This window comes from Mesoplodon bidens, assembly GCF_964165515.1.
Source record: "Mesoplodon bidens genome assembly, chromosome: 4".
NCBI lineage: Eukaryota > Metazoa > Chordata > Mammalia > Artiodactyla > Ziphiidae > Mesoplodon > Mesoplodon bidens.
The window spans coordinates 117,791,972-117,815,695 of record NC_138160.1 but is presented as its reverse complement, the minus strand read 5'-3'; the positions used below and the strand labels follow the sequence as shown (position 1 = coordinate 117,815,695).

Here is a 23,724-nt window from a genome sequence, read left to right as displayed (position 1 = left end):
CCAAGACAGGAAAATGGCTGCCGGCTCCTCTGTAGTCCCGGTGGCAGTGTCGGCTGCCGTGGTCCCCGCCCTGTCATCGAGCGGCGATTTCTCAAATTTGCGGGAAATTAAGAAGCAGCTGCTACTTATCGCGGGCCTTACCCGGGAGCGGGGCCTACTGCACAGTAGCAAATGGTAAGATGTCGGAGTCCGAGGGGACCGGGCTTGGATCCTCGGCCTTGGGGGTCTTGAGCTGATTCAGTTTGTGTGGGTGTTCCAGGTCTGCGGAGTTGGCCTTCTCCCTCCCGGCGTTGCCTCTGTCCGAGCTGCAGCCGCCGCCTCCTATTACAGAGGTAAGCACGTCTTCACAGTGAGTGCTCCCCATCATCAGAAGAGATACTGAGTGCCCTGTCACCGGAAGGTAGCATACTGCTTAGCAGGGATGTTTGTAGAGGAAATTCAAGCATTCAAAGAGCTGGGTGTTTTTAAGCGATTTTATCTGTATGTTTTTGCTGAGTTTTGAAAGACTTAGTGGTGCTCTTACTTAAGCTGGAGAGATTAGTAAACAATCCTTACTTAAGATTTCAGCCTTTTAGGTTTTCTAGCTCACCCTAGACAGTATTCATAACGAGGAGAAGCGTCAAAGGTTTTTATTGGGTTGGCCAAAAAGTTCCTTCGGTTTTAAAATAAAAGTACAAATCACGCATTTTCACCAAGAACTTTATTGAACAACGTATTCATTGTACCACTACCTTCTCACATTTTTCAGGCAACTTCATAATTCCATCTTAGCAAAACATTTTATCTTTTTTTTTTTGCGGTACGCGGACCTCTCACTGCTGTGGCCTCTCCCGTTGAGGAGCACAGGCTCCGGACGCGCAGGCTTAGTGGCCATGGCCCACGGGCCCAGCCGCTCCGCGGCATGTGGGACCTTCCCGGACCGGGGCATGAACCTGTGTCCCCTGCATCGGCAGGCGGACTCTCAACCACTGCGCCACCAGGGAAACCCCCAAAACTTTTTATGTTTTTGAGCAAAGAACTGTTCCAGGTGCCTTTTACAGTCTTCCAGGGAATTGAAATTTTTTCCATTAAGAGAATTTTGTAAAGACCTAAATAAATGGAAATCCAAAGGTGCAATGTCTGGTGAATACAGCAGTTGAATCAGAACTTCCCAGCCAAGCTGTAACAGTTTTTGCCTGGTCATCAAAGAAACATGCAGTCCTGCGTTATCCTGATGGGAGATTATGCGTATTCTGTTGACTAATTCTGGAGGCTTTTCATCAAGTGCTGCTTTCAGTTGGTCTAATTGGGAGCAGTACTCGTTGGAATTAATTGTTTGGTTTTCCGGAAGGAGCTCATAATAGAGGACGCCTTTCCAATCGCACCATATACACAACATCACCTTCTTTGGATGAAGACCGGCCTTTGGTGTGGTTGATGGTGTTTCATTTCGGTTCTTCACGATCTCTTCCGTTCCACATTATTGTACAGTATCAATACACTTTTCATCGCCCGTCACAATTGTTTTAAAAACGGAACGTTTTCATTGCATTTAAGAGAGAAAACACATGCGGAAAAACGGTCAGGAAGGTTTTTTTTCCGCTTAACTTACGTGTAACCCAAACATCAAAGCAATTCTCATAACCAAGCTGGTGCAAATGATTTTCAACTCTTGATTTGGGTATTTTGAGTATGTCAGCTATCTCCTGCATGGTATAACGTTGCTTGTATTCAATTAATGTCTCAATTTCATCGCTATCAACTTCAACGGGTCTACCCAATAATGCAGCCTCATCCAGTGAGAAATCTCCTGCACGAAACTTTTTTTTTTTTTTTTTGCGGTACGCGGGCCTCTCACTGTTGTGGCCTCTCCCGTTGCGGAGCACAGGCTCTGGACGCGCAGGCCCAGCGGCCATGGCTCACGGGCCCAGCCGCTCCTCGGCACGTGGGATCCTCCCGGACCGGGGCACGAACCCGTGTCCCCTGCATCAGCAGGCAGGCTCCTAACCACTGCGCCACCAGGGAAGCCCTCCTGCACGAAACTTTGCAAACCACTTTTGACACGTTCGATCAGTCACAGCACCATCTCCATACACTGCACAAATCTTTTTTTTTTTGCGTTTCAGTTGCATTTTTACCTTTCTTGAAATAATAAAATATAATATGTGGAAAATGTTGCTTTTTTCCTTCCATCTTCGATATTAAAATGGCTACACAAAAGTACACCAGTTTTGATAAGTTTTTAAAAAAATTAACCCTGAGGGCTTCCCTGGTGGCGCAGTGGTTGAGAGTCTGCCTGCCAATGCAGGAGACACGGGTTCGAGCCCTGGTCTGGGAGGATTCCACATGCCGAGGAGCAACTAGACCCGTGAGCCACAACTACTGGGCCTGCGCGTCTGGAGCCTGTGCTCCGCAACAAGAGAGACCGTGATAGTGAGAGGCCCGCGCACCGCGATGGAGAGTGGCCCCTGCTTGCTGCAACTAGAGAAAGCCCTTGCACAGAAATGAAGACCCAACACAGCAAAAAAAAAAAAAAAAAAAATTAACCCTGATATGACAGCTGTCACAATACACGCTAACAAAATTGTTTCAAATGAAGTTAAACACAACTAAGCACTACTAGAGCCATCTAATGGAAAAAACCGAATGAACTTTTTGGCCAACCCAGTACAACAGCACGAAACTGATTTTGGAGCCACACAGCTCTGGGTTCAAATCTCAACCATACTAGTGACTTTTGGCAACTTAATTAACCTCCTGAGCCACAGTTTTCCCCATCTGTGGATAATAGTATTTACTTTGTGGGGATATTGAGAGAATTAAATGAGATAGGAATACATTTTATATATGATCTATAGTATATATGTTTACATAGTCTGTGTCATCTGAAAGATCTTTATCATAATCCATTTTATTTTTCCTGAAGATGCCATTTCTTGATTACCACCCCCACCAACCACACACACACACACACACACACACACTTAAAAACAATGAATGTTCCTTAATCCAAAAGATACAATGCAGGTGAAAGAGGCAGGAGAAGAAATAAGTAAATGGTGAGTGTACGTGAAAAGGGCCACCAGAATCCTAACCTGAATGGCCATATTTAGGACATGTTCATCCAATGAAGAAAATATTGAACATAATTTTGGTTCCAGTTTTGTGCTGGTAATATTTGGACATGAAGGATGAGGAGAATGAAATTACTAAAGTTTTAATCAACTTATCCTTAGAATTTGGGGGGATTGTATGTTTTTACTTCAAATGTGCATCATTGCATTTTTTTTTTTTTACATAGAGAATTATAGCTGTGTTTTTTTGGTTTATACAATACTAACATGTCAAAACTTTTGGAAGTAGAAAAAGTATAAGTAATTCCACAGCATCTTGCATTTATGTGGAAATTTAAAAGTCTGCCGAAGGAAAGCCATGTCAGATATTAATGCTAGACATTTTTCATGACTTTTTCACTTTTTCCTCATATCAAATCTGTATTACTGGCTCCATTTTACAGACGAAGAAGTGAATACTCAGAGAAGCTAAGTAAGTTCCCTACTAATGTCTTGAAACCAGGAAATCAAGGAGTCAGAATTTAAATCCAAGTCCCTAACACTAAAGCATATGCAATTTCCCACAACATTTGCAGAAACAATAAGCTTCTGAGTGCATTGGTTTAGTTTTTTAAATTTTAATATTTTTCCCCAAGCTTTTATTTTGAAAAAATGTTCTGTGACCTTACTTCATAAACTAATAAATAAGTATTAGGTTTTTGGGAGGAGGAAAATAATTATTTTTTCTTACATCTTGAAATTAATGAATATTCTTGGATTTGAACTTTTGTTATCCTGTTCCTAACCACTTACATAAACTTGTCTCTTTTTTAGGAGGATGCCCAGGATATGGATGCTTACACCCTGGCCAAGGCCTACTTTGACGTTAAAGAGTATGATCGGGCAGCACATTTCCTACATGGCTGCAATAGCAAGAAAGCCTATTTCCTGTACATGTATTCTAGATATCTGGTGAGGGCCATTTTAAGATGTCATTCTGCTGTCAGTGAAGCATCCATATTTAGAATCCCAGTAGCAAAAGTTTAATCTTCAAATAGTTTACTTGGTGAATATACTTTATAAATATTTAGCAATAATAAAGAAGACATCATAAGTAAAGTAAAAAAAATGATGGTACGAAAGAAAATATAAAAATATTGGTAATATTCATTATTGACAAATATGGGGCAGTAGACCCTCTGTTTCAGGAGTAAAAGTAGTTTGGCGTTGGTTTGGTTGGCGTGCCTGTAGGTGAGATTTGGCGCCCAGAACCACTGGGGCCTCAGCCCACCACCCACTCCTTGGTATGGGGAAATGAAACCCAGGCCCCGACATGTGTGGGCCGCTGCTCCGGGCAGATTATGTCAATTTGAAATACTATGCCCAAACAATTCTTCCTTAAGAAGCTTAACTTGTCCAATAGAAATACTTCAGTATGTGCACAAGGATATATATATGTACAGGGCTGTTCATTGAAGGGTTTTTTTTAATAGACAAAAAAATTAAAAACCTAAATAACCATTAGTCAAGATATTCATTGTTAATTTTTGCCTGAAGTATTCTTTATTATAATGTTGCAAAATGATGATTTTCTACTCCAGCACTCTCTTGAGTAGTAAATTCTACTCTAAGCAGGAGTCTGTCTTCCCCTTCTCCATTTATTTATGTATTTATCTAGTATCAGTATGGACTCAAGAATTCCTATATTTTTAATTGTTTATAATTCATTGTTTCACTTTATCATTTTGGTACTCAAATTATTCCAGATTTGGCCAGTGGAGCCCCCGAATAGTTGTTTAAAATTAGTGACCAATAGTAGATGTCATTTTGGTTGGACTTGTACCCTTTAGGTCGAATCAGGCTGCTACAGGTTTCAGAATAAGCGGAAAAAAAGACCTATTTATTGATTTTCTCTTACAGTCTGGAGAAAAGAAGAAGGATGATGAAACAGTTGATAGCCTAGGTATGAATTTCTTTCTCTTAACTTTTGGACTAAAACAGAGGTTGCAAACTTTATAATGCCTATAGGAGCCAGGCAGGTAATATAAACGTGGGAAGTGGACTGAGGAGGAGTCTGCAAATTGGAGAGCACAACTGGCTGGTTGTCACCCAACTCCCTCTGAGGGTTGCCCTGTGGGAATGTGTGCTTGGTGTTGTCAGGGGCTTTCTTCCACTGGCCCTACCCTGTTCCCTGCAACCTGAACCTGGAAATTTAGATTTTTAGTTGAAGCTTCTGGTTTTTCAACATTGATAATTAATTCAGATTTTTAAAAACCTGTGTGGGCCTAACAAAATATGACTGCAGACCAGTTATCAGTTGCAGATTCTATAATAAAGTAAATGGACTGTGTAAGATGTCATTGGAGGGGGCTTCCCTGGTGACGCAGTGGTTGGGAGTCCGCCTGCCAGTGCAGGGGTCAGGGGTTCGTGCCCCGGTCCAGGAAGATCCCACATGCCGTGAAGCGGCTAGGCCCGTCAGCCACGGCCACCGAGCCTGCACGTCTGGAGCCTATGCTCCGCAACGGGAGAGGCCACAACAGTGAGAAGCCCGCGTACCGCAAAAAAAAAAAAAAAAAAGATGTCATTGGCCACTTGTGAGTGTTTGCTGGAAGTTCCAGGTGTAACTTTGGTTGATGCCAAAGGGAATATCTAGGTCTATGAAATGAAAAACAGCAGTCTACCCTTAGATCAGAAACTCTGTTTCTTTCCTAGGCCCCCTGGAGAAAGGTCAAGTGAAAAATGAGGCTCTCAGAGAATTGAGAGTGGAGCTCAGCAAAAAACACCAGGCTCGGGAACTTGATGGATTTGGCCTTTATCTGTAAGTGTTATAGTAATTTGGAACTTATGTGAGATATTCTTCTGAGTAGAGGGGAGATGTTGTTAACTTCTGTGATCCTTCCCTTCTTTCCTAGGTATGGTGTGGTGCTTCGAAAGCTGGACTTGGTGAAAGAGGCCATTGATGTGTTTGTGGAGGCTACTCATGTTTTGCCTTTGCATTGGGGAGCCTGGCTAGAACTCTGTAACTTGATTACAGACAAGGAGATGGTAAATTGAGATGAGCTATGTGAAAAATCTTCTGCTTCAAGTCTTATGTAATTCTTTAATAATGGGGTAGGGGGAGAAAGTTTTGCTAAACCTTTCATTATAGCTACCTCATTGCTCCTTCTCTAGTCTCTTTCACTGTTGGGATTTAGGTCTTTATTTGAAAGACTGATGTCTAGATCTTGTTTGGTAGTTGCTGTTGCATTTGCATTCAGTTGACTTAGAATATCTTTTCATGTTCATGTTTTCACATTCAAGGTTTACTGTAACTTGTTTTATAGACTAAATGTTATTATAGTTTCTCTCCTAATTCCAAAGATGCTATAGGAACGATTTCTCTGATATCAAGAATTGAATTAAAAACATTTTTTTTTTTTTTTTTTTTTTTTGTGGTACGCGGGCCTCTCACTGCTGTGGCCTCTCCCATTGCAGAGCACAGGCTCCGGACGCACAGGCCCAGCGGCCATGGCTCACGGGCCCAGCCGCTCCGCGGCATGTGGGATCTTCCCAGACCGGGGCACGAACCTGCGTCCCCTGCATCGGCAGGCGGACTCTCAACCACTGCGCCACCAGGGAAGCCCCTAAAAACATTTTTAATGTTTCTTCTGAGCTGTCATAGGTCTCTGTTGAGATTTAGAGATTTGTTAATTAATGAAATAATGTATATGAAATTGCTTTATAAACTGCATTGTTTTATTAGTCATTGTTAGAGAACATTGTCTACAAAGTTTATTTTGCTGTTCTTCAATAGTTAATAGAAGCAACAACACACTTCCTTTTGTTGGCTCTAAAGGACCAAGGGCTGGTTGATTTTCCCCAGTAGTGATACATGCTACTACATTTGTTTCTGAAATCTTAATCTTGGTTTACTTGTATTTACCTATCTCTAACTGCCTACTAGACTTTCATTGAAAGTTTGTTTTATCTCTGAACTCAGAATATGCAAAACCAAATTTCTCATCTTGCCTACCAAATTCTCTTTCTTCCTCCCAACTTGACGGACTCTCAGTTGTATCTCTGTTTCTCAGGACGCACTCAGTCTTGATGCCTCAGAGTCACATTTTGTCTCTTCCCTTTCTCTTATTTCCCTTGAATCTAGTCAGTCACCAGACATTGCCATGGTTACCTTCTTGTCTGCATCTCTTTCTCTTGGTTTTCTTTGCTGTCTTGGTTATCATCTCAAATTTGGATTACTTAAAAGTAATAAATACTTTCTATCTAGCTTTCCCATTTTTATACTCCCATTTCCAAGCCATCTGACATACTGTTTCCAAACTTATTCTTAAAGCACCCATGTCATCATGTCATTCTCCTGTCAAAAATTGCAGCGGGGGCTTCCCTGGTGGCGCAGTGGTTGAGAGTTCACTTGCCGATGCAGGGGACACGGGTTCGTGCCCCGGTCCGGGAAGATCCCGCATGCCGCGGAGCGGCTGGGCCCGTGAGCCATGGCCGCTGAGCCTGCATGTCCGGAGCCTGTGCTCCGCAACGGGAGAGGCCACAGCAGTGAGAGGCCCGCGTACCACCAAAAAAAAAAAAAAAAAAAAAAAAATTGTAGTGGTTTCCTGTTGCAGCATAGGACCCACCCTATCAGTTCAGTCTTATTTTTCCACTACTTCCCAACACATAGCCTCCCCTGAAACTGAGCTAGTTGCATCATTCTATTTACCCACACTCATCATGACTGTTTTTCCTCTATTTTTGTTGTCCTTACCTAGAATGTTGTCTTTTTTCTCTTCCTCTCCCTTTTTCTATTCAGTTTCTACCCATCCTCCAAGGCTCGCCTCAAATCCTGTCGTTTCTTTGAAGCTGTCCCCAGCTAGACCATTCCTCCCTATTCCTCCCTATTGTGCTTGTAAGTCCTATTCACTTAATTGAACTGCCCTGTGTTCATTATTAGGTACTCTAATAAAATTTTGGTGATAAATTCTTTTAGACAGTAAAGATAGTTCCTTGATGTTCATTTGGGAGAGAGGTCAAAGTATATTAAGTGTGTTCCTCTCTCTCCTGCTGCCAGCTGAAGTTCCTGTCTTTGCCAGACACCTGGATGAAAGAGTTTTTTCTGGCTCATATATACACAGAGTTGCAGTTGATAGAGGAGGCCCTGCAAAAGTATCAGAATCTCATTGATGTGGGCTTCTCTAAGAGCTCATATATTGTTTCCCAAATTGCAGTTGCCTATCACAATATCAGAGGTGAGTGAATAAGGACAACGAAATACCATCAAACCCTGAAGGTAGTGCTGTGTTGTTTTCTGAACTCTCTGTCTTCTTTCTGCAGATATCGACAAAGCTCTCTCTATTTTTAATGAGCTAAGGAAACAAGACCCTTACAGGATCGAAAATATGGACACATTCTCCAACCTTCTTTATGTCAGGGTGAGCTCCTTCCTTTGCTTGGACTTAAGCTCTTTTGTGCTTTGATCTCCTGGGTTGGATTGTCACCTAGTAGCATTAGCTACAAGAAAAGTTATGTAGGGGTTCCTTTTCCATGCTTAGATTGTCTTTCTTTTCTTTCAGAGCATGAAATCTGAGTTGAGTTATCTGGCTCACAACCTCTGTGAGATTGATAAATATCGTGTAGAAACATGCTGTGTAATTGGTAAGAGTCACCACTTTTTTTCTTTTTTAATCTTTATTGTGAGTAATCCAAATGTAAAAATAACAATAATATGAAAGTGTCAAAAGAAAAAAAGGGAATTCCCTGGTGGTCCAGTGGTTAGGGCTCCACGCATCCACTGCAGGGGGCACGGGTTTGATGCCTGGTCGGGGAACTGGGATCCTGCCTTCCTGCATGCCTCACAGCACAGCCAAAAAAAATAAGTGTCAAAGGTAACAAAATTATATACAATAGAATGTGAAGGATCACTGTAATCCCACCCCCAAGATTGGTGGATATGACTCCAGAATATTTTTCTGTGTGAGTACTAAAAATGGTGTATGTGTGTGTATGGTTTGCTCGCAAAAACTGTATCATTATACACACTGCTTTGTAATGTCCTTTTTTTTAACCTAACAATATATCTTTTCCATCTTTCCATGCTAGTACATGTAGAGTTGTATTATTATTATTATTATTATTATTATTCTTTTTTTTTTTTGCGGTACGCGGGCCTCTCACTGTTGTGCCCTCTCCCATTGCGGAGCACAGGCTCCGGACGCGCAGGCTCAGTGGCCATGGCTCACGGGCCCAGCCGCCCCGCGGCATGTGGGATCTTCCCGGACTGGGCCACGAACCCGTGTCCCCTGCATCGGCAGGCGGACTCTCAACTACTGCGCCACCAGGGAAGCCCTGTATTGTATTATTTTTGATGGCTATTTAGTATTTTATTATATAGATGTGCCATTATTTTTATTTAATCATTTTCTGTTGTATAAGTTGTGGCTAGTGTTTGTTAACATAAAAATTGCTTCAGGAAACATCTTTGTATGTATATTTTTATTTTTGCATGTTTATGCAACTATTTCTGTATAATTAGTTCCTTGCAGTGAAAGGCTGGATCAAAAATGTGTGTATTTAATATATATATGTGTGTGTATTTTTTTAGTAAATTTATTTATTTTATCTATTTTATTTTTGGCTGCGTTGGGTCTTCGTTGCTACATGCGGGCTTTCTCTAGTTGTGGTGAGCGGGGGCTACTCTTCGTTGTGGTGCGTGGGCTTCCCATTGTGGTGGCTTCTCTTGTTGCAGAGCACGGGCTCTAGGCACATGGGCTTCAGTAGTTGTGGCACACAGGCTTAGTTGCTCCCCGGATGTGGGATCTTCCTGGACTAGGGCTCGAACCCGTGTCCCTTGCATTGGCAGGCAGATTCTTAACCACTGCGCCACCAGGGAAGTCCCTGTATTTTAAAATTATTATTTTATTTATTTATTTATTTTTTGCGGTACGCGGGCCTCTCACTGTTGTGGCCTCTCCCGTTGCGGAGCACAGGCTCCGGACGCACAGGCTCAGCGGCCATGGCTCACGGGCCCAGCCGCTGTGCGGCATGTGGCATCTTCCCGGACCGGGGCATGAACCCGTGTCCCCTGCATTGGCAGGCGGACTCTCAACCACCGCGCCACCAGGGAAGCCCCTATTTATTTATTTTTTGGCTGTGTCGGGTCTTAGTTGCAACACGCGGGGTCTTCGTTGAGGCATGCAGGATCTTCTGTTGTGGCGTGGGCTTTTTGTTGTGGCACGCGGGCTTCTCTTTAGCTGTGGTGCACGGGCTCCAGAGTGCGTGGGCTCCAGAGTTCATGGGCTCTGTAGTTGTGGCGTGCGGGCTCCAGAGCACGTGGACTCTAGTTTGCAGCACGCAGGCTCAGTAGTTGTGGCTACAGCTTAGTTGCCCCATGTCATGTGGGATCTTAATTCCCTGACCAGGGATCGAACCTGCGTCCCCTGCATTGGAAGGCAGATTCTTTACCACTGGAACACCAGGGAGGTCCCAAATCCTGTGTATTTTAAACTTACTAATATTACTAAAATGTTTGTAAGAATTTCCAATCCTATGAAAAGAGATGAGAGTGTATCTTTTTCTGTATCAGGGTGTCTCACTCTTGGCTCTATTGACATTTTTGGCTGATAATTTCTTTTGTGGGGGTCTGTCCTGTACATTGCAGGATGCTAGAAGTATACCCAGCTCTACCCACTAGATGTCAGTAACCTCCTTCCCCCAGTTGTGCAGATAAAGCCAAATAACCTCTTGGGGTCAGAATCATCCTTGGTTGAGAACCATGGCCCTATGTACTTGGCCACACTACTGTGGCCTGATAATCAGTTGACATAAATAGATAATTGGCCACTCCTGGATAAAAGTAAGCTTGGTTGGTTGTGATTGAAAGCCTAAGTCTCCTGGAGATGAAAGACCCTGTTCCTGGATCTTTGGTGACACTGCATTGAGAACATACATGTGTATGTTAGGATGTTGTTAATAAACTGTTAGAATTTCAATTCAGTCATTCAATAAATATTTCCAGTCCTTTAGGAAGTTGTAGACTAGTATGGGAAATAAATATTAAAAAAAGAAAAATCCTATGGGAACATAGGTAAGAGGAACAAATGATCTTTTCAATATCAGAGCATTGTGAATGAAGTATAAAGTCCGTTAAAGTGAGGATGGAACTCCAGTTTATTCAGAAAACATCTTTTGAACATCTTCTGAGTGCCAGATACGGTGGTTTGTGTTGCAGTACCTACCCCATTACCTACTGAGGAAGACCAGTAAGAAACAACTATAATATAGTGGGTTGAGGGTTATGATTGAAGTAAACATAGGATGCTAAGAGAGTACATAGGAAAGGTAGCTAATCCAGTCTGATTAGGGAAGGCTCTTGAGAAGGTGATACCTGAAGGATGGCAGGAGTGAAAGAGTTCACTAAAGGAGGAGATGGATTGACTTGGGAAGGATATTGCAGTGCAGAGGCATTGAAGTGTGAAACAGACAGTGATCCTGAAATAGTTTAGTGTCCTGAAGCATGGTGTGGGAGGAGGGAATGTCTGAATGGGGCCTGATCTTGAAGAGCCTTTTGTGCCTTACTAAAAGTTTGGATTTTATTCTTAAGGCAGGAGAAGTCTTCTGAAGGATTTTAAACCAGAGAATGATGTTTTTAGAATTTCATTTTCAAATGATAACTGGAGACAGTGTGCTGGGAGGATTAGAAAAAGGGCAAGACCAACAGGGAGGCTTTTGCAATAATCCAGTCTAGATATGATGAGAGCCCAAGCTGAGGTATTGGCAGGAGGAATGAAGAGAGGCGATTAGATTTAGAAGATATTTAGGAAGTAGAACATGCAGGAATTGGTGAATGGGTAACCAGATTGGTAACAGTGTCCTTCACCTGAAGAAAGGAAATAGAGGTAGGGGAGATAATGAACTGTTCCTTTTTTAGCCTACTAACTTAAGGCTAGTTAAAATCAAAGGATATGTACATATGAAGAGTAATGCTTTAGGAGTTTCTTTTTTTTTATTTTATGTATTTATTTATTTTTTGGCCATGCCTCGCGGCTTGCGGGATCTTAGTTCCCGGACCAGAGTTTGAACCCGGGTCCTCGGCAGTGAGAGTGCGGAGTCCTAACCACTGGACTGCCAGGGAATTCCCATCTGTTTTTTTAAATAATCGTTTGGTAAACTTCTTAATGAACTGTTTTTTCTTCAGTGTATCTGTAATGCCTAGCAAAGTTCCTGACATATTGTCAATAAATGTTTGTTGAATTCAGCTCAGCTATCTTAAAAATCAAGAAAAAGGAACATTAGATATGACAAAAAATATATTTCAGCTTTCACAAAGGAGAAATAAGGGTGGAGAGAGAAGAGAAGAAACTGAGGACCTGAAAGAGAATGAAACAACTTAAGAATAGAGTGATGGCAAGAATCTCCTACTTGTTTAGTCCTTGCTTCTGCAGTTATGTCTTGATGTGAATTGAATGCTTCCTTCTGCATCTTTTCTGGAGTCCCAGTCTCTGAGAGGCAGCTTTACACACACACACACACACACACACACACACACACAAATACATATATGTATGTGTATTTATATATGTATATATATGTATATATATATGTGTGTATATATATATATATATATATATATATGTATAGCATGGTTAAGATTTGGACTCTGGAACAAAACTGCCCAAGTTTAAATCTTGGTTTTGCTACTAACTAGCTGTGTGACATTGGATTTAACTTCTATGCGCTATACTTTCCTCATCCATAAAGGGATAATAACAGTAGAACCTTCTCCCATGTATTCGTTGTGAGGAGTAAGTAAATTAACATATAAAAAGCACTTATAGGGCTTCCCTGGTGGCACAGTGGTTGAGAGTCTGCCTCCCGATGCAGGGGACATGGGTTCGTGCCCCGGTCCGGGAAGATCCCACATGTCATGTAGCTGCTGGACCTGTGAGCCATGGCTGCTGAGTCTGCACGTCTGGAGCCTGTGCTCCGCAACGGGAGAGGCCACAACAGTGAGAGGCCTGCGTACCACAAAAAAAAAAAAAAAAAAAAAAAAAAAAAAAAAAAAGCACTTATAACAATGTAAGTTGCCCAGCACATTGTAATCATTCAGTACATTTTAGCTGTTCCAACTGGTCAGAAAATCTCATCTACTTAATCTTTGCCCAGAACTTGCCTGTTCTGACTTCCTTAACATCTCCTTTGTCATCCTGACTCCTTTAGCAGCTAAAGCTTATACCCTTGCTACCACTACTTCACTTCTCCTATTCTATTACAGAAGTTAACCTTTGGACAGTCTGCCTAGAATTTGCTTATTCCTCTGTCTCTGGGTCCGAGTCAGTGGCAGAAGCAAAGGTATCCTTTTATAGGACATAAAGCCCTCCATCTTGCTTTTTTCCCAGGTGAATGTGAACTTGAATGATCTTAAGTGATACAGACAATTGTTATAAATAATTTCTCCTGAATCAAACTGACAGCTGAATCTAGGAAAATTAAAAGCAAAGACAAACACATATATAGAAATCTTATTACTTGTTTTTTACCAAAGTAGAATTGTATAATTTCTCTGCAATTTGCTTTTTCTGTTTGACAGTATATCATTATCTCTGTAAATTAGTATATATACATTTAAATCCATCTTTTTATCTAGTTTATGCACATGCAATTTATACATGAAGGAGATTTTTTTAACTGCAGGTTTTTTTTCCCTCACTGCACCTTTCCTCCTTTAAAATACTTGTGTTAGCATGTCCCATACCACATGAAACATACACATACACATATGCAGGGTTTAATGGGCTGTTTGCTTACAAAAATAGGATCATATTACACACATTTCTCTGTATTTTACTTTTCTCACTCAACAATATCTCATGAAAAATCCCTCAGAGTCTTGGTATATCTCAAATTGTTTTTTCTTCTTTTATTATTTTTTACTTTTTTAAATGAATTTATTCACGTATTTAATTTTTGGCTGCATTGGGTCTTCACTGCTGTGCGCGGATTTTCTCTAGTTGTGGCAAGTGGGGGCTACTCTGTTGCAGTGCGCTTGCTTCTCTTGTTGCAGAGCACGGGCTCTAGGCGCGCGGGCTCAGTAGTTGTGGCTCGCGGGCTTAGTTGCTCCATGACATGTGGGATCTTCCCGGACCGGGGCTCGAACCCATGTCCCCTGCATTGGCAGGCGGATCCTTAACCACTGTGCCACCAGGGAAGCCCTCTTCTTTTTTTAAAAATTGAGGTATAGTTGATTTACAATATTATATTAGTTTCAGGTGTACAACATAGTGATTCAAGTTTTTTATAGATTATACTCTGTTTAAAGTTCTATAAAATATTGGCTATATTCCCTGTGCTGTACAATATTTCCTTGTAGCTTATTTATTTTACATGTAGTAGTTTGTACCTCTTAATCCCCTACGCCTATCTTGCCCTCCCCACTTCCCTCTCCCCATAGGTAACCACTAGTTTGTTCTCTTTATCTGTGAGTCTGTTTCTGTTTTGTTATATTCATTCGTTTGTTTTATTTTTTAGATTCCATGTATAAGTGATAATAGATAGTTTGTCTTTCTCAAATTGACATTTCACTAAGCATAATACCTTCCAGATCCATCCATGTTGTTGCAAATGGCAAGATTTCATTCTTTTTAATGGCTGAGTAGTAGTCCATTATGTATGTATACCACATCTTCTTTATCCATTCCTCTGTTGATGGACACTTAGGTTGCTTCCGTATCTTGGCTATCGTAAATAATACTGCTGTGAACATTGGGGTGCATGTATCTTTTCAAATTTGTGTTTTTGTTTTCCTTGGATATATACCCAGAAGTGGAATTGCTAGATCATATCGTAGTTCTATTTTCAGTTTTTTGAGGAACCTCCATACTGTTCTCCCTAGTGGCTGCACCAATTAACATTCCTACCAACAGTGTACAAATGTTCCCTTCTCTCCACATCCTCACTAACATTTGTTATTTGTGGTCTTTTTGATGATAGCCATTCTGACAGTTGTGAGGTGATATCTCATTGTGGTTTTGATTTGCTTTTCTTTAAAAAAATTTTTATTTATTTATTTATTTTTGGCTGCGTAGCGTCCTCGCTGCACGTCGGCTTTCTTTTAGTTGAGATTTTCTTCTAGGAGTTGCTGCACGCGGGCTTTCTTTTAGTTGGGCTTTCTTTTAGTTGCGGGTTACTCTTCGTTGTGGTTGTGCGGGCTTCTTATTGCGGTGGCTCCTCTTGTTGCGGAGCACAGGCTCTAGGTGCGCGGGCTTCAGTAGTTGTGGCACATGGGCTCAGTAGTTGTGGCTCACGGGCTCTAGAGCACAGGGTCAATAGTTGTGGCACACGGGCTTAGTTGCTCTGCAGCATGTGGGATCTTCCTGGACCAGGGCTTGAACCCGTGTCCCCTGCATCGGCAGGCGGATTCTTAACCACTGCGCCACCAGGGAAGCCCCATGATTTGCTTTTCTGATGATTAATGATATTGAGCATTTTTTCATGTGCCTATTGGCCATCAGTACGTCTTCTTTGGAAAAATGTCTATCAGGTCTTCTGACCATTTCTTGACTGGGTTGTTTGATTTTTTGATATTAAGTTGTATGAACTGTTTATATATTTTGGATATCATTTGCAAATATTTTCTCCCATTCAGTAAGTTGTCTTTTTGTTTTGTTTTGTTTTAATTAATTAATTTATTTTTGGCTGCATTGGGTTTTTGTTGCTATGCACAGGCTTTCTCTAGTTGTGACAGGCAGGGGCTACTCTTCATTGCAGTTCACAGGCTTCTCATTGTGGTGGCTTCTCTTGTTGCGGAGCACGGGCTCTAGGCGTGCAGGCTTCAGTAGTTGTGGTTCGTGGGCTCTAGAGTGCGGACTCAGTTGTTGTGGTGCATGGGCTTAGTTGCTCCATGGCATGTAGGATCAAACCCATGTCCCCTGCATTGGCAGGCGGATTCTTAACCACTGTGCCACCAGGGAAGTCCCTGTCTTTTCGTTTTGTTGATGGTTTTGTTTGCTGTGCAAAAGCTTTTCAGTCTAATTAGGTCACATTTGTTTATTTTTGCTTTTGTTTCCTTTGCCTTAGGTGATGGATCCAAAAAAATATTGCTATGATTTCTGTCAAAGAGTGTTTTGCCTCTGTTTTCTTCTAGGAGTTTTAATGGTTTCTGGTCTTACATTTAGATCTTTAATCCATTTTGAGTTTATTTTTTTATATGGTATGAGAAAATGTTCTAATTTCATTCTTTTACATGTAGCTGTCCAGTTTTCCCAGCATCACTTATTGGAGACTGTCTTTTCCCCATTGTATATTCTTGCCTCCTTTGTCATGATTAATTGACCATAAGTGTGTGAGTTTCTGGACCAGTACCATACTGTTTTGATCACTGTAGCTTAGTAGTATAGTCTGAAGTCAGGGAATGTGATGCTTCCAGTTTTGTTCTTCTTTCTCAAGATTGTTTTGGCTGTTCAAGGTCTTTTGTGTTCCCATACAAATTTTGGGATTATTTGTTCTGGTTTTGTGAAAAATGCCATTCGTATTTTTAAAAAAATATTTATTTATTTATTTGGCTGCACTGGGTCTTAGTTGCAGCACACGGAATATTCATTGCTGTGTGTGGCGTCTTTGTTGCGGCATGTGGGATCTTTAGTTGTGGCATGTGGGATCTTTAGTTGTGGCATGCGGGATCTCATTCCCTGACCAGGGATTAAATCCGGGCCCCCTGCATTGGGAGCACAGAGTCTTAACCATTGGACCACCAGGGAAATCCCACCGTTGGTATTTTGTTAGGGATTGCATTGAATCTGTAGATTGTCTTGGGTAGTATGGTCATTTTAACAATATTGATTGTTCAAATCCATAAACAAGGTGTATCTTTCTGTTTGTGTCTTCATTTTCTTTCATCAATGTATTATAGTTTTCTGAGTACAAGTCTTTTAACTCCTTAATTAAATTTAGTCCTAGGTATTTAATTTTTTTGGATGTGATTGTAAATGGGATTGTTTCATTACTTTCTCTTTCTGATAGTTTGTCATTAGTGTATAGAAATGCAACAGATTTCTGTATTAATTTTGTATTGTGCAACTTTACTGAATTCATTGATGAGCTCTAGTAATTTTTTGGTGACACCTTTAGGATTTTCTATGTGTAGAATCATGTCATCTGTAAACAGTGGCAGTTTTACTTCTTCCTTTCTAATTTGGATTCCTTTTATTTCTTTTTCTTATCCGATTGCTGTGGCTAGGACTTTTAGTACTACATTGAAAAAAGTCGCAAAAGTGGGCATCCTTGATTTTTTTCCTGATCTTAGAGGAAAAGTTTTTAGCTTTTCACCATTGAGTATGATGTTAGCTGTGGGCTTATCATATATGGCCTTTATTATGTTGATGTTCCCTCTGTACCTACTTTGTGGAGAGTTTTTATCATAACTGCATGTTGAATTTTGTTCAAAGCTTTTACTGTATCGAGATGATCATATAATTTTTTTTTTTTTGCGGTATGCGGGCCTCTCACTGCTGTGGCCTCTCCCGTTGCGGAGCACAGGCTCCGGACATGCAGGCTCAGTGGCCATGGCTCACGGGCCCAGCCGCTCCACGGCATGTGGGATCTTCCCGGACCGGGGCACGAACCCGTGTCCCCTGCATCGGCAGGCAGACTGTCAACCACTGTGCCACCAGGGAAGCCCAATCATATAATTTTTGTTCTTCATTTTGTTAGTGTGGTGTATCACATTGATTGATTTGCAGATATTGAACCATCCTTGCATCCCTGGGATAAATCCCACTTGATCATGATGTATGATCCTTTTAATGTATTGTTGGATTCAGTTTGCTAATACTTTATTGAGGATTTTTTCATCTATGTTCATTAGTGATATTGGCCTGTAATTTTCTTTTTTTGTGGTATCTTTGGTTTTGGTATCAGGGTGATGCTGGCTTTGTAGAATGAGTTTGGAAACATTTCTTCCTCTGCGATTTTTTGGAATAAGTTGGAAAAGATAAGTGTTAGCTCTTTTCTAAATGTTTGGTAAAATTCACCTGTGAAGCCATCTGGTTCTGGACTTTTTTTGTTGGGAGTTGTTTTATTACTGATTCAATTTCATTACTGGTAATTGGTCTGTTCATATTTTCTACTTATTCCTGGTTTAATCTTGGGAGATTATACATTTCTAGGAATATGTCCATTTCTTCTAGGTTATCCATTTTATTGGTATATATTAAAAATAGCTTTATTGAGGGATAATTTACATAACATAAAATTTACTTATTTTAGGTTTACAGTTCACTGAGTTTTTGCTGATTTATACAGTTGTGTAACCATAATCATAATCCAGTTTAGAATACTCCATCATCCCAAAAAGTTCCCTTGGGTCTATTTGCAGTCAGTCCTACTCCCAATCCCCAGCAGATCTGCCTTCTATCTGTATAGTTTTGCCTTTTCTAGAAATTTCATATAAGTGGAATCTTGGAATATTTAGTCTTATTGTCTGGCTTTTTTCACTGAGCTCTTTTTCGAGGTTTGTCCATGTTGCAGCATATGTCAGTAGTTCTTCTCTTTTTACTGCTGAGAAGTATTTCGTTGTCTGGGTATATACTACATTTCGTTTATCCATTTACTAGTTAGTATAAGAAAGATGGCCTTTATTCCCTTTCTTCAAATAAAATTTTTTATACAATCTTAAAATCTTTCATATATTCTTTTTAAGACCAATGATAATAGAACTTCCTTGATTCTTATGGAAGAGGGGAGTTTAGAGTGCTACCTTTTTAATCCTTTAGGTACCTCCTTAGAAACCTAGGAAGATAGTTGGAAAACCACCAATCTAAAGCATACTCTAGGAATTTCCTACCTTTATTAAGGAAATATGTGTATAAATGCTATATCGAGAGGAAATAAAATGAAGAAAACCTTTGTGGTGTTAGGAAACATTTTTTTTAAACAACCAGAATGTGTGATAGATAAAATATATTTTCCAAGGGAATGATGATGTTGCCCATATGTAGAATTTGGCTTTTCTGCAAAGACTTTGGGGGAATGGGTTATGGTTCATGCCTACTCTGTGGAATGCTGCCTATTTTAGTGACTTTTTTTTTTTTTTTGGTACACGGGCCTCTCACTGTTGTGGCCTCTCCCGTTGCGGAGCACAGGCTCCGGACGCGCAGGCTCAGCGGCTATGGCTCACGGGCCCAGCCGCTCCGCGGCATGTGGTATCTTCCTGGACCGGGGCACGAACCCGTGTCCCCTGCATCGGCAGGCAGACTCTCAACCACTGCGCCACCAGGGAAGCCCAGTGACTTATTTTTGCCTTTCTAGTTATTTATATATTTTGTTTGTTTGTTTTTCAATTAGGCAATTATTATAGTTTGCGTTCTCAGCATGAGAAAGCAGCCTTGTATTTCCAGAGAGCACTGAAATTGAATCCTCGGTATCTTGGTGCCTGGACGCTGATGGGACATGAGTACATGGAAATGAAGAACACATCTGCTGCTATTCAGGCTTATAGGTGAGCATTTAGTTGGAGGGGGAGATGGAGCAGATTGTTGTGATTTTAGGAGTATCTATTGAGCCTGCAAGTCGCTAACTTTGATTCTGCTCTCTTACCGGTCTCTCTTCCATTTCTTAGGCATGCTATTGAGGTCAATAAGCGGGACTACAGAGCCTGGTATGGCCTTGGGCAGACCTATGAAATCCTTAAGATGCCATTTTATTGCCTTTATTATTATAGACGGGCCCACCAGCTTCGGTAAGTTGGGCCACTTGATGATGTGTTTGTTGTGGGAAGGGCTGACACTTTTCTTTCTCTTTTGATAGCTATTGAAGAATCACAGTGAATGGTTTTGACTCTTAGAGACCTAAGTTTAAACATGCCATATGTTGTTTGGTCATTTTTATGTAGTGTATTCTACTAATGTGTTAATAGTATAATTGTGAACACAAAATAATATAATTACATGAAGTATTGGATTAAAGCCCATTCCCTTCATAGCTTTGAAATAGTGGTGGTGGTTCCTCAAGGGAGGACTTCAGTTTTTGCTTGGATTTCCTATTTCTCTTCCCTCTCAGGCCCAATGATTCTCGTATGCTGGTCGCTTTAGGAGAATGTTATGAGAAACTCAATCAACTAGTGGAAGCCAAAAAGGTATCTGAAATTGGGTCCTGAAGAATTTGTGTGGAAATCTGCTGTTTGGATGAGGGGTTGAGCTATCTGTGCTTAATTTTCCTTCATGTGGATCTATCTACTTAGGGAAGTCTGAATAGTTATAGGCACATAAGGTGTATAAAGCAAAGTGGGGCTGACATCATTAGTGGGAATGTTAGTATGTAGCCTGGACCTATCAGATCTAGTAAAAATGCTTTGTATTCTCCAAGTCTGAACTTCTGGGAGGCTTGCAGGACCTGAGTCTCTGTGTGATTAGTCATGGCAGATGGGGCAGTGGTTGAAGTGACCAGTTTATTTATTTTTTTGACAGTGCTATTGGAGAGCTTATGCCGTGGGAGATGTGGAAAAGATGGCTTTGGTGAAACTGGCAAAGTGAGTGAAAGAGTGACACGCTAGTGATATTTCTGTTGGCTTCTCTGGTGAGGTGGGTCCTGCACATTCTAGAGCTTCCCGTCCATCATCTACATGAATGAGGGGATGTAGCACAGTGTATGATTACTGATCTGGAAATTTAGCCATCTTGACTCAAGAGAATGCTACTTCTCTTTGAAGAGGAATTGTTTTCCTATTTGGAAAATTCAAGAATGAATAGAAAGAAATGAAATTTTTATGTCAGAGCAGTCTAGGAAAACTACTTTAGGTACTAATCTCCTCCTGATAAGGCCCAGGAAAATAAGGAATAACTCAGAAATGATAAGGAAAGAGGTTCTTAAATGCAATTTCATTCCTGCCAGTTCTTTTCTGGATTCTTACAAAAAATCTGAATTGCTTGGTATCTTTTTAAATCTCACTCAGCTTATTACCAGGGAATTTTTGCAATGGTATGTTATCCAGCTTAAGTGTTTACTAACTTTCCCTCCATCACCAGTAGCAGAGTAATGATTCTAAGCTTTGATGAAGTAACCACCACCTCTGGGCACTAATACTATTCTGGGTCCCACTGTGTCATTTATGTCAAAATTTGTACTTGTCTATGTATTATCATTTTTTTTATCTTAATTGTGTGCTTTTACTTTTTATCACTAGCTTGCTTTGAAATATGATTTATACTTAAAGACCAATTTCTTTTGTAGGCTTCATGAACAGTTGACTGAGTCAGAACAGGCAGCCCAATGTTACATCAAATATATCCAAGATATCTATTCATGTGGGGTATGTGCCATGAGCATGAGAATTGGGTTGCTGATCTTATTATTGTCACCTCAGTCATTCCTGATTTCCTTATCTAGGAAATAGTGGAACACTTGGAGGAGAGCACTGCTTTCCGCTATCTGGCCCAGTATTATTTTAAGTGCAAGCTGTGGGATGAAGCTTCAGCTTGTGCCCAAAAGTGCTGTGCATTCAATGATGTGAGTATCAGTTCTTTAGTAAAAGGTTTGGATTTTAGGTTCTAGCACATGACTTTACTATGATCTGGGGGTGGAAAGTGGAAGGTGGTTAAGAGGGTGAGTGGTTTACATTTAATCTGTAGATTGCTTTGGGTAGTATAGTCATTTTCACAATATTGATTCTTCCAATCCAAGAACATGGTCTATTTCTCCATCTGTTTAAGTCATCTTTGATTTCTTTCATCAGTGTTTAATAGTTTTCTGAGTACAGGTCTTTCACCTCCTTAGGCAGGTTTATTCCTAAGTATTTTATTCTTTTAGTTGCGATGGCAAATGGGATTGTTTCCTTAATTTCTCTTTCTGATTTTTCATTGTTGGTGTATTGGAATGCCAGAGATTTCTGTGCATTAATTTTGTATCCTGCAACCTTACCAAATTCATTGATTAGTTCTAGTAGTTTCCTGGGGGCATCTTTAGGATTTTCTATGTATAGTATCATGTCATCTGCAAACAGTGACAGTTTTACTCCTTCTCTTCCAATTTGTATTCCTTTTATTTCTTTTTCTTCTCTGATTGCCGTGGCTCAAGAGGGAGGGGATATGGGGACATATGTATGCATATGGCTGACTCACTTTGGTGTACAATAGAAACTAACACAGTATTGTGAAGCAATTATACTCCAATAAAGATTTAAAAAAAAAAACCAGGGTGAGTGGAAAGGCTACCTTGTTCTGTGGAACTTTGTATGTCAGTATTTTAGAAACTGTTTTTGAGAAAAGCCTTGGACATATTTTGACACATTTGCCTGACTTTGTTTCAGACCCGGGAAGAAGGTAAGGCCTTGCTCCGGCAAATCCTACAGCTTCGGAACCAAGGCGAGACTCCCTCCACCGAGATGCCTGCTCCCTTTTTCCTCCCTGCTTCACTGTCTGCTAACAACACTCCCACACGCAGAGTTTCTCCACTCAACCTGTCTTCAGTCACACCATAGTTGGCTACTTTCAAGCCAGCACATTGCCAGACCCATATTAAGCCTTACCTCCATGTAAAGAACAGCCACGTCTATTCTTCCAAGGACCTTAGTTCTTTTTGTTTGTACACATGGAAACAGCTCCTTGGGGACAGTTTATAGAATCACCTGCAGAGTAGACTGACAGAAGAATCCTGGCAGGAACAGATACTGTCTTTGCCAGTATGAAGCACTTCTATCTCCCTTCTGTTCAGAGTGGCTATAGATCTTGGCCTTTTTCCCCAGACCTTTTTGCCACCCCAAAACATCCCTTTAATAGCACTTTAGCACAGGCAAGGCTACAGGGACAAAGTTTAAATGCTGCTGGGAGTGGGAGATTTCTTTAGAGAGGCAAGGAAGAAAGAAGGGAGAAAAGCTTGCCACTGTACCCTCTGCTGATGGTAGGGCACTGGATACCCTAGGAAGGTCAGGGCACTGTATAGACATGACTCATCATTCTTTGATTTGCTGAGCATGACTATTCTGATATCAGAGATTAGGTTTAAATGGGGTGAAGGTATACTTTTGTTCTTACTGGGGAGACATTCTGCTGTTTTGGTTTTGAGGCGTCTCCTAGAAGCTTTCAAATTGGAAGTAACTTACTAGAGTTGAACAAAAGAAGGGGCAAAAGGACTCTCATTGAGTGTGGAACTGCTGATGGCCCCTACTAAGGGGAAAAGATGTCTATAGAGTTGGCTATACCCCTACTAAAGCAGAGCAAGGAGGCAGGGTTACAGAGAGTTTCATGGACATTTGGGTGTGATAACTTCTGTGATTGTACAGATAAGAATAAACTCTTAGAGTCGGTCTGTTTTAATAAATATTTTGCCATAATTGTCTCTCCCCCCATCTCCAAAAGAATGTTTTTTTTCTAGCCTTCATCTATTAGACAAGGTAAAAGTAATCATTCTTACTATGCTCTTGGGAGAGTTTCAGGCCTGTGCTTGTGTATTCAGTAGGAGGTAATATGCTATGACTATAATGCCTGCTGTAATGAATTTGTACAGTAGATGCTATGGGTTATTCTGAGCTCAGGGCCCAGGCTTCCTTTATTTTTGTTCCAAAACAAGTTTGTTACCCATTCATCTCCTAATGTATGACACTTCATTTTATTTTATTTTATTTTTTTATGAATAACTTTTTTATTAACCTTTTAATCATTTAGTTAATTAACCTGTTTTTGTTTTTTTGGTTTTTTTAACATCTTTATTGGTGACACTTCAT

The 23,724-nt window shown here is 40.8% G+C and overlaps 1 protein-coding gene across 1 annotated transcript; it reads left to right on the top strand.

The window, feature by feature from the left end:
• On the top strand, positions 1-23,321 carry CDC23 (cell division cycle 23). The gene is made up of 16 exons (XM_081231576.1): positions 1-174; positions 260-332; positions 3,867-4,004; positions 4,953-4,995; positions 5,745-5,850; positions 5,945-6,077; positions 8,089-8,266; positions 8,352-8,449; positions 8,591-8,672; positions 19,353-19,506; positions 19,627-19,746; positions 20,067-20,142; positions 20,474-20,535; positions 21,237-21,315; positions 21,393-21,512; positions 22,312-23,321. The coding sequence occupies exons 1-16, from the start codon at positions 14-16 to the stop codon at positions 22,480-22,482; spliced, it is 1,794 nt and encodes a 597-aa protein (XP_081087702.1). The 5' UTR covers positions 1-13; the 3' UTR covers positions 22,483-23,321.
• The last annotated feature ends 403 nt before the right edge of the window (positions 23,322-23,724 follow it).

Coding starts and splice junctions, on each gene's coding strand:
- CDC23 (XM_081231576.1), top strand. CDS start 14: ATGGCTGCCGGCTCCTCTGTAGTCCCGGTGGCAGTGTCGGCTGCCGTG. Junction 6,078..8,088: donor TGATTACAGACAAGGAGATG/GTAAATTGAGAT, acceptor TCCTGCTGCCAG/CTGAAGTTCCTGTCTTTGCC. Junction 20,536..21,236: donor GCTTTGGTGAAACTGGCAAA/GTGAGTGAAAGA, acceptor TTTCTTTTGTAG/GCTTCATGAACAGTTGACTG.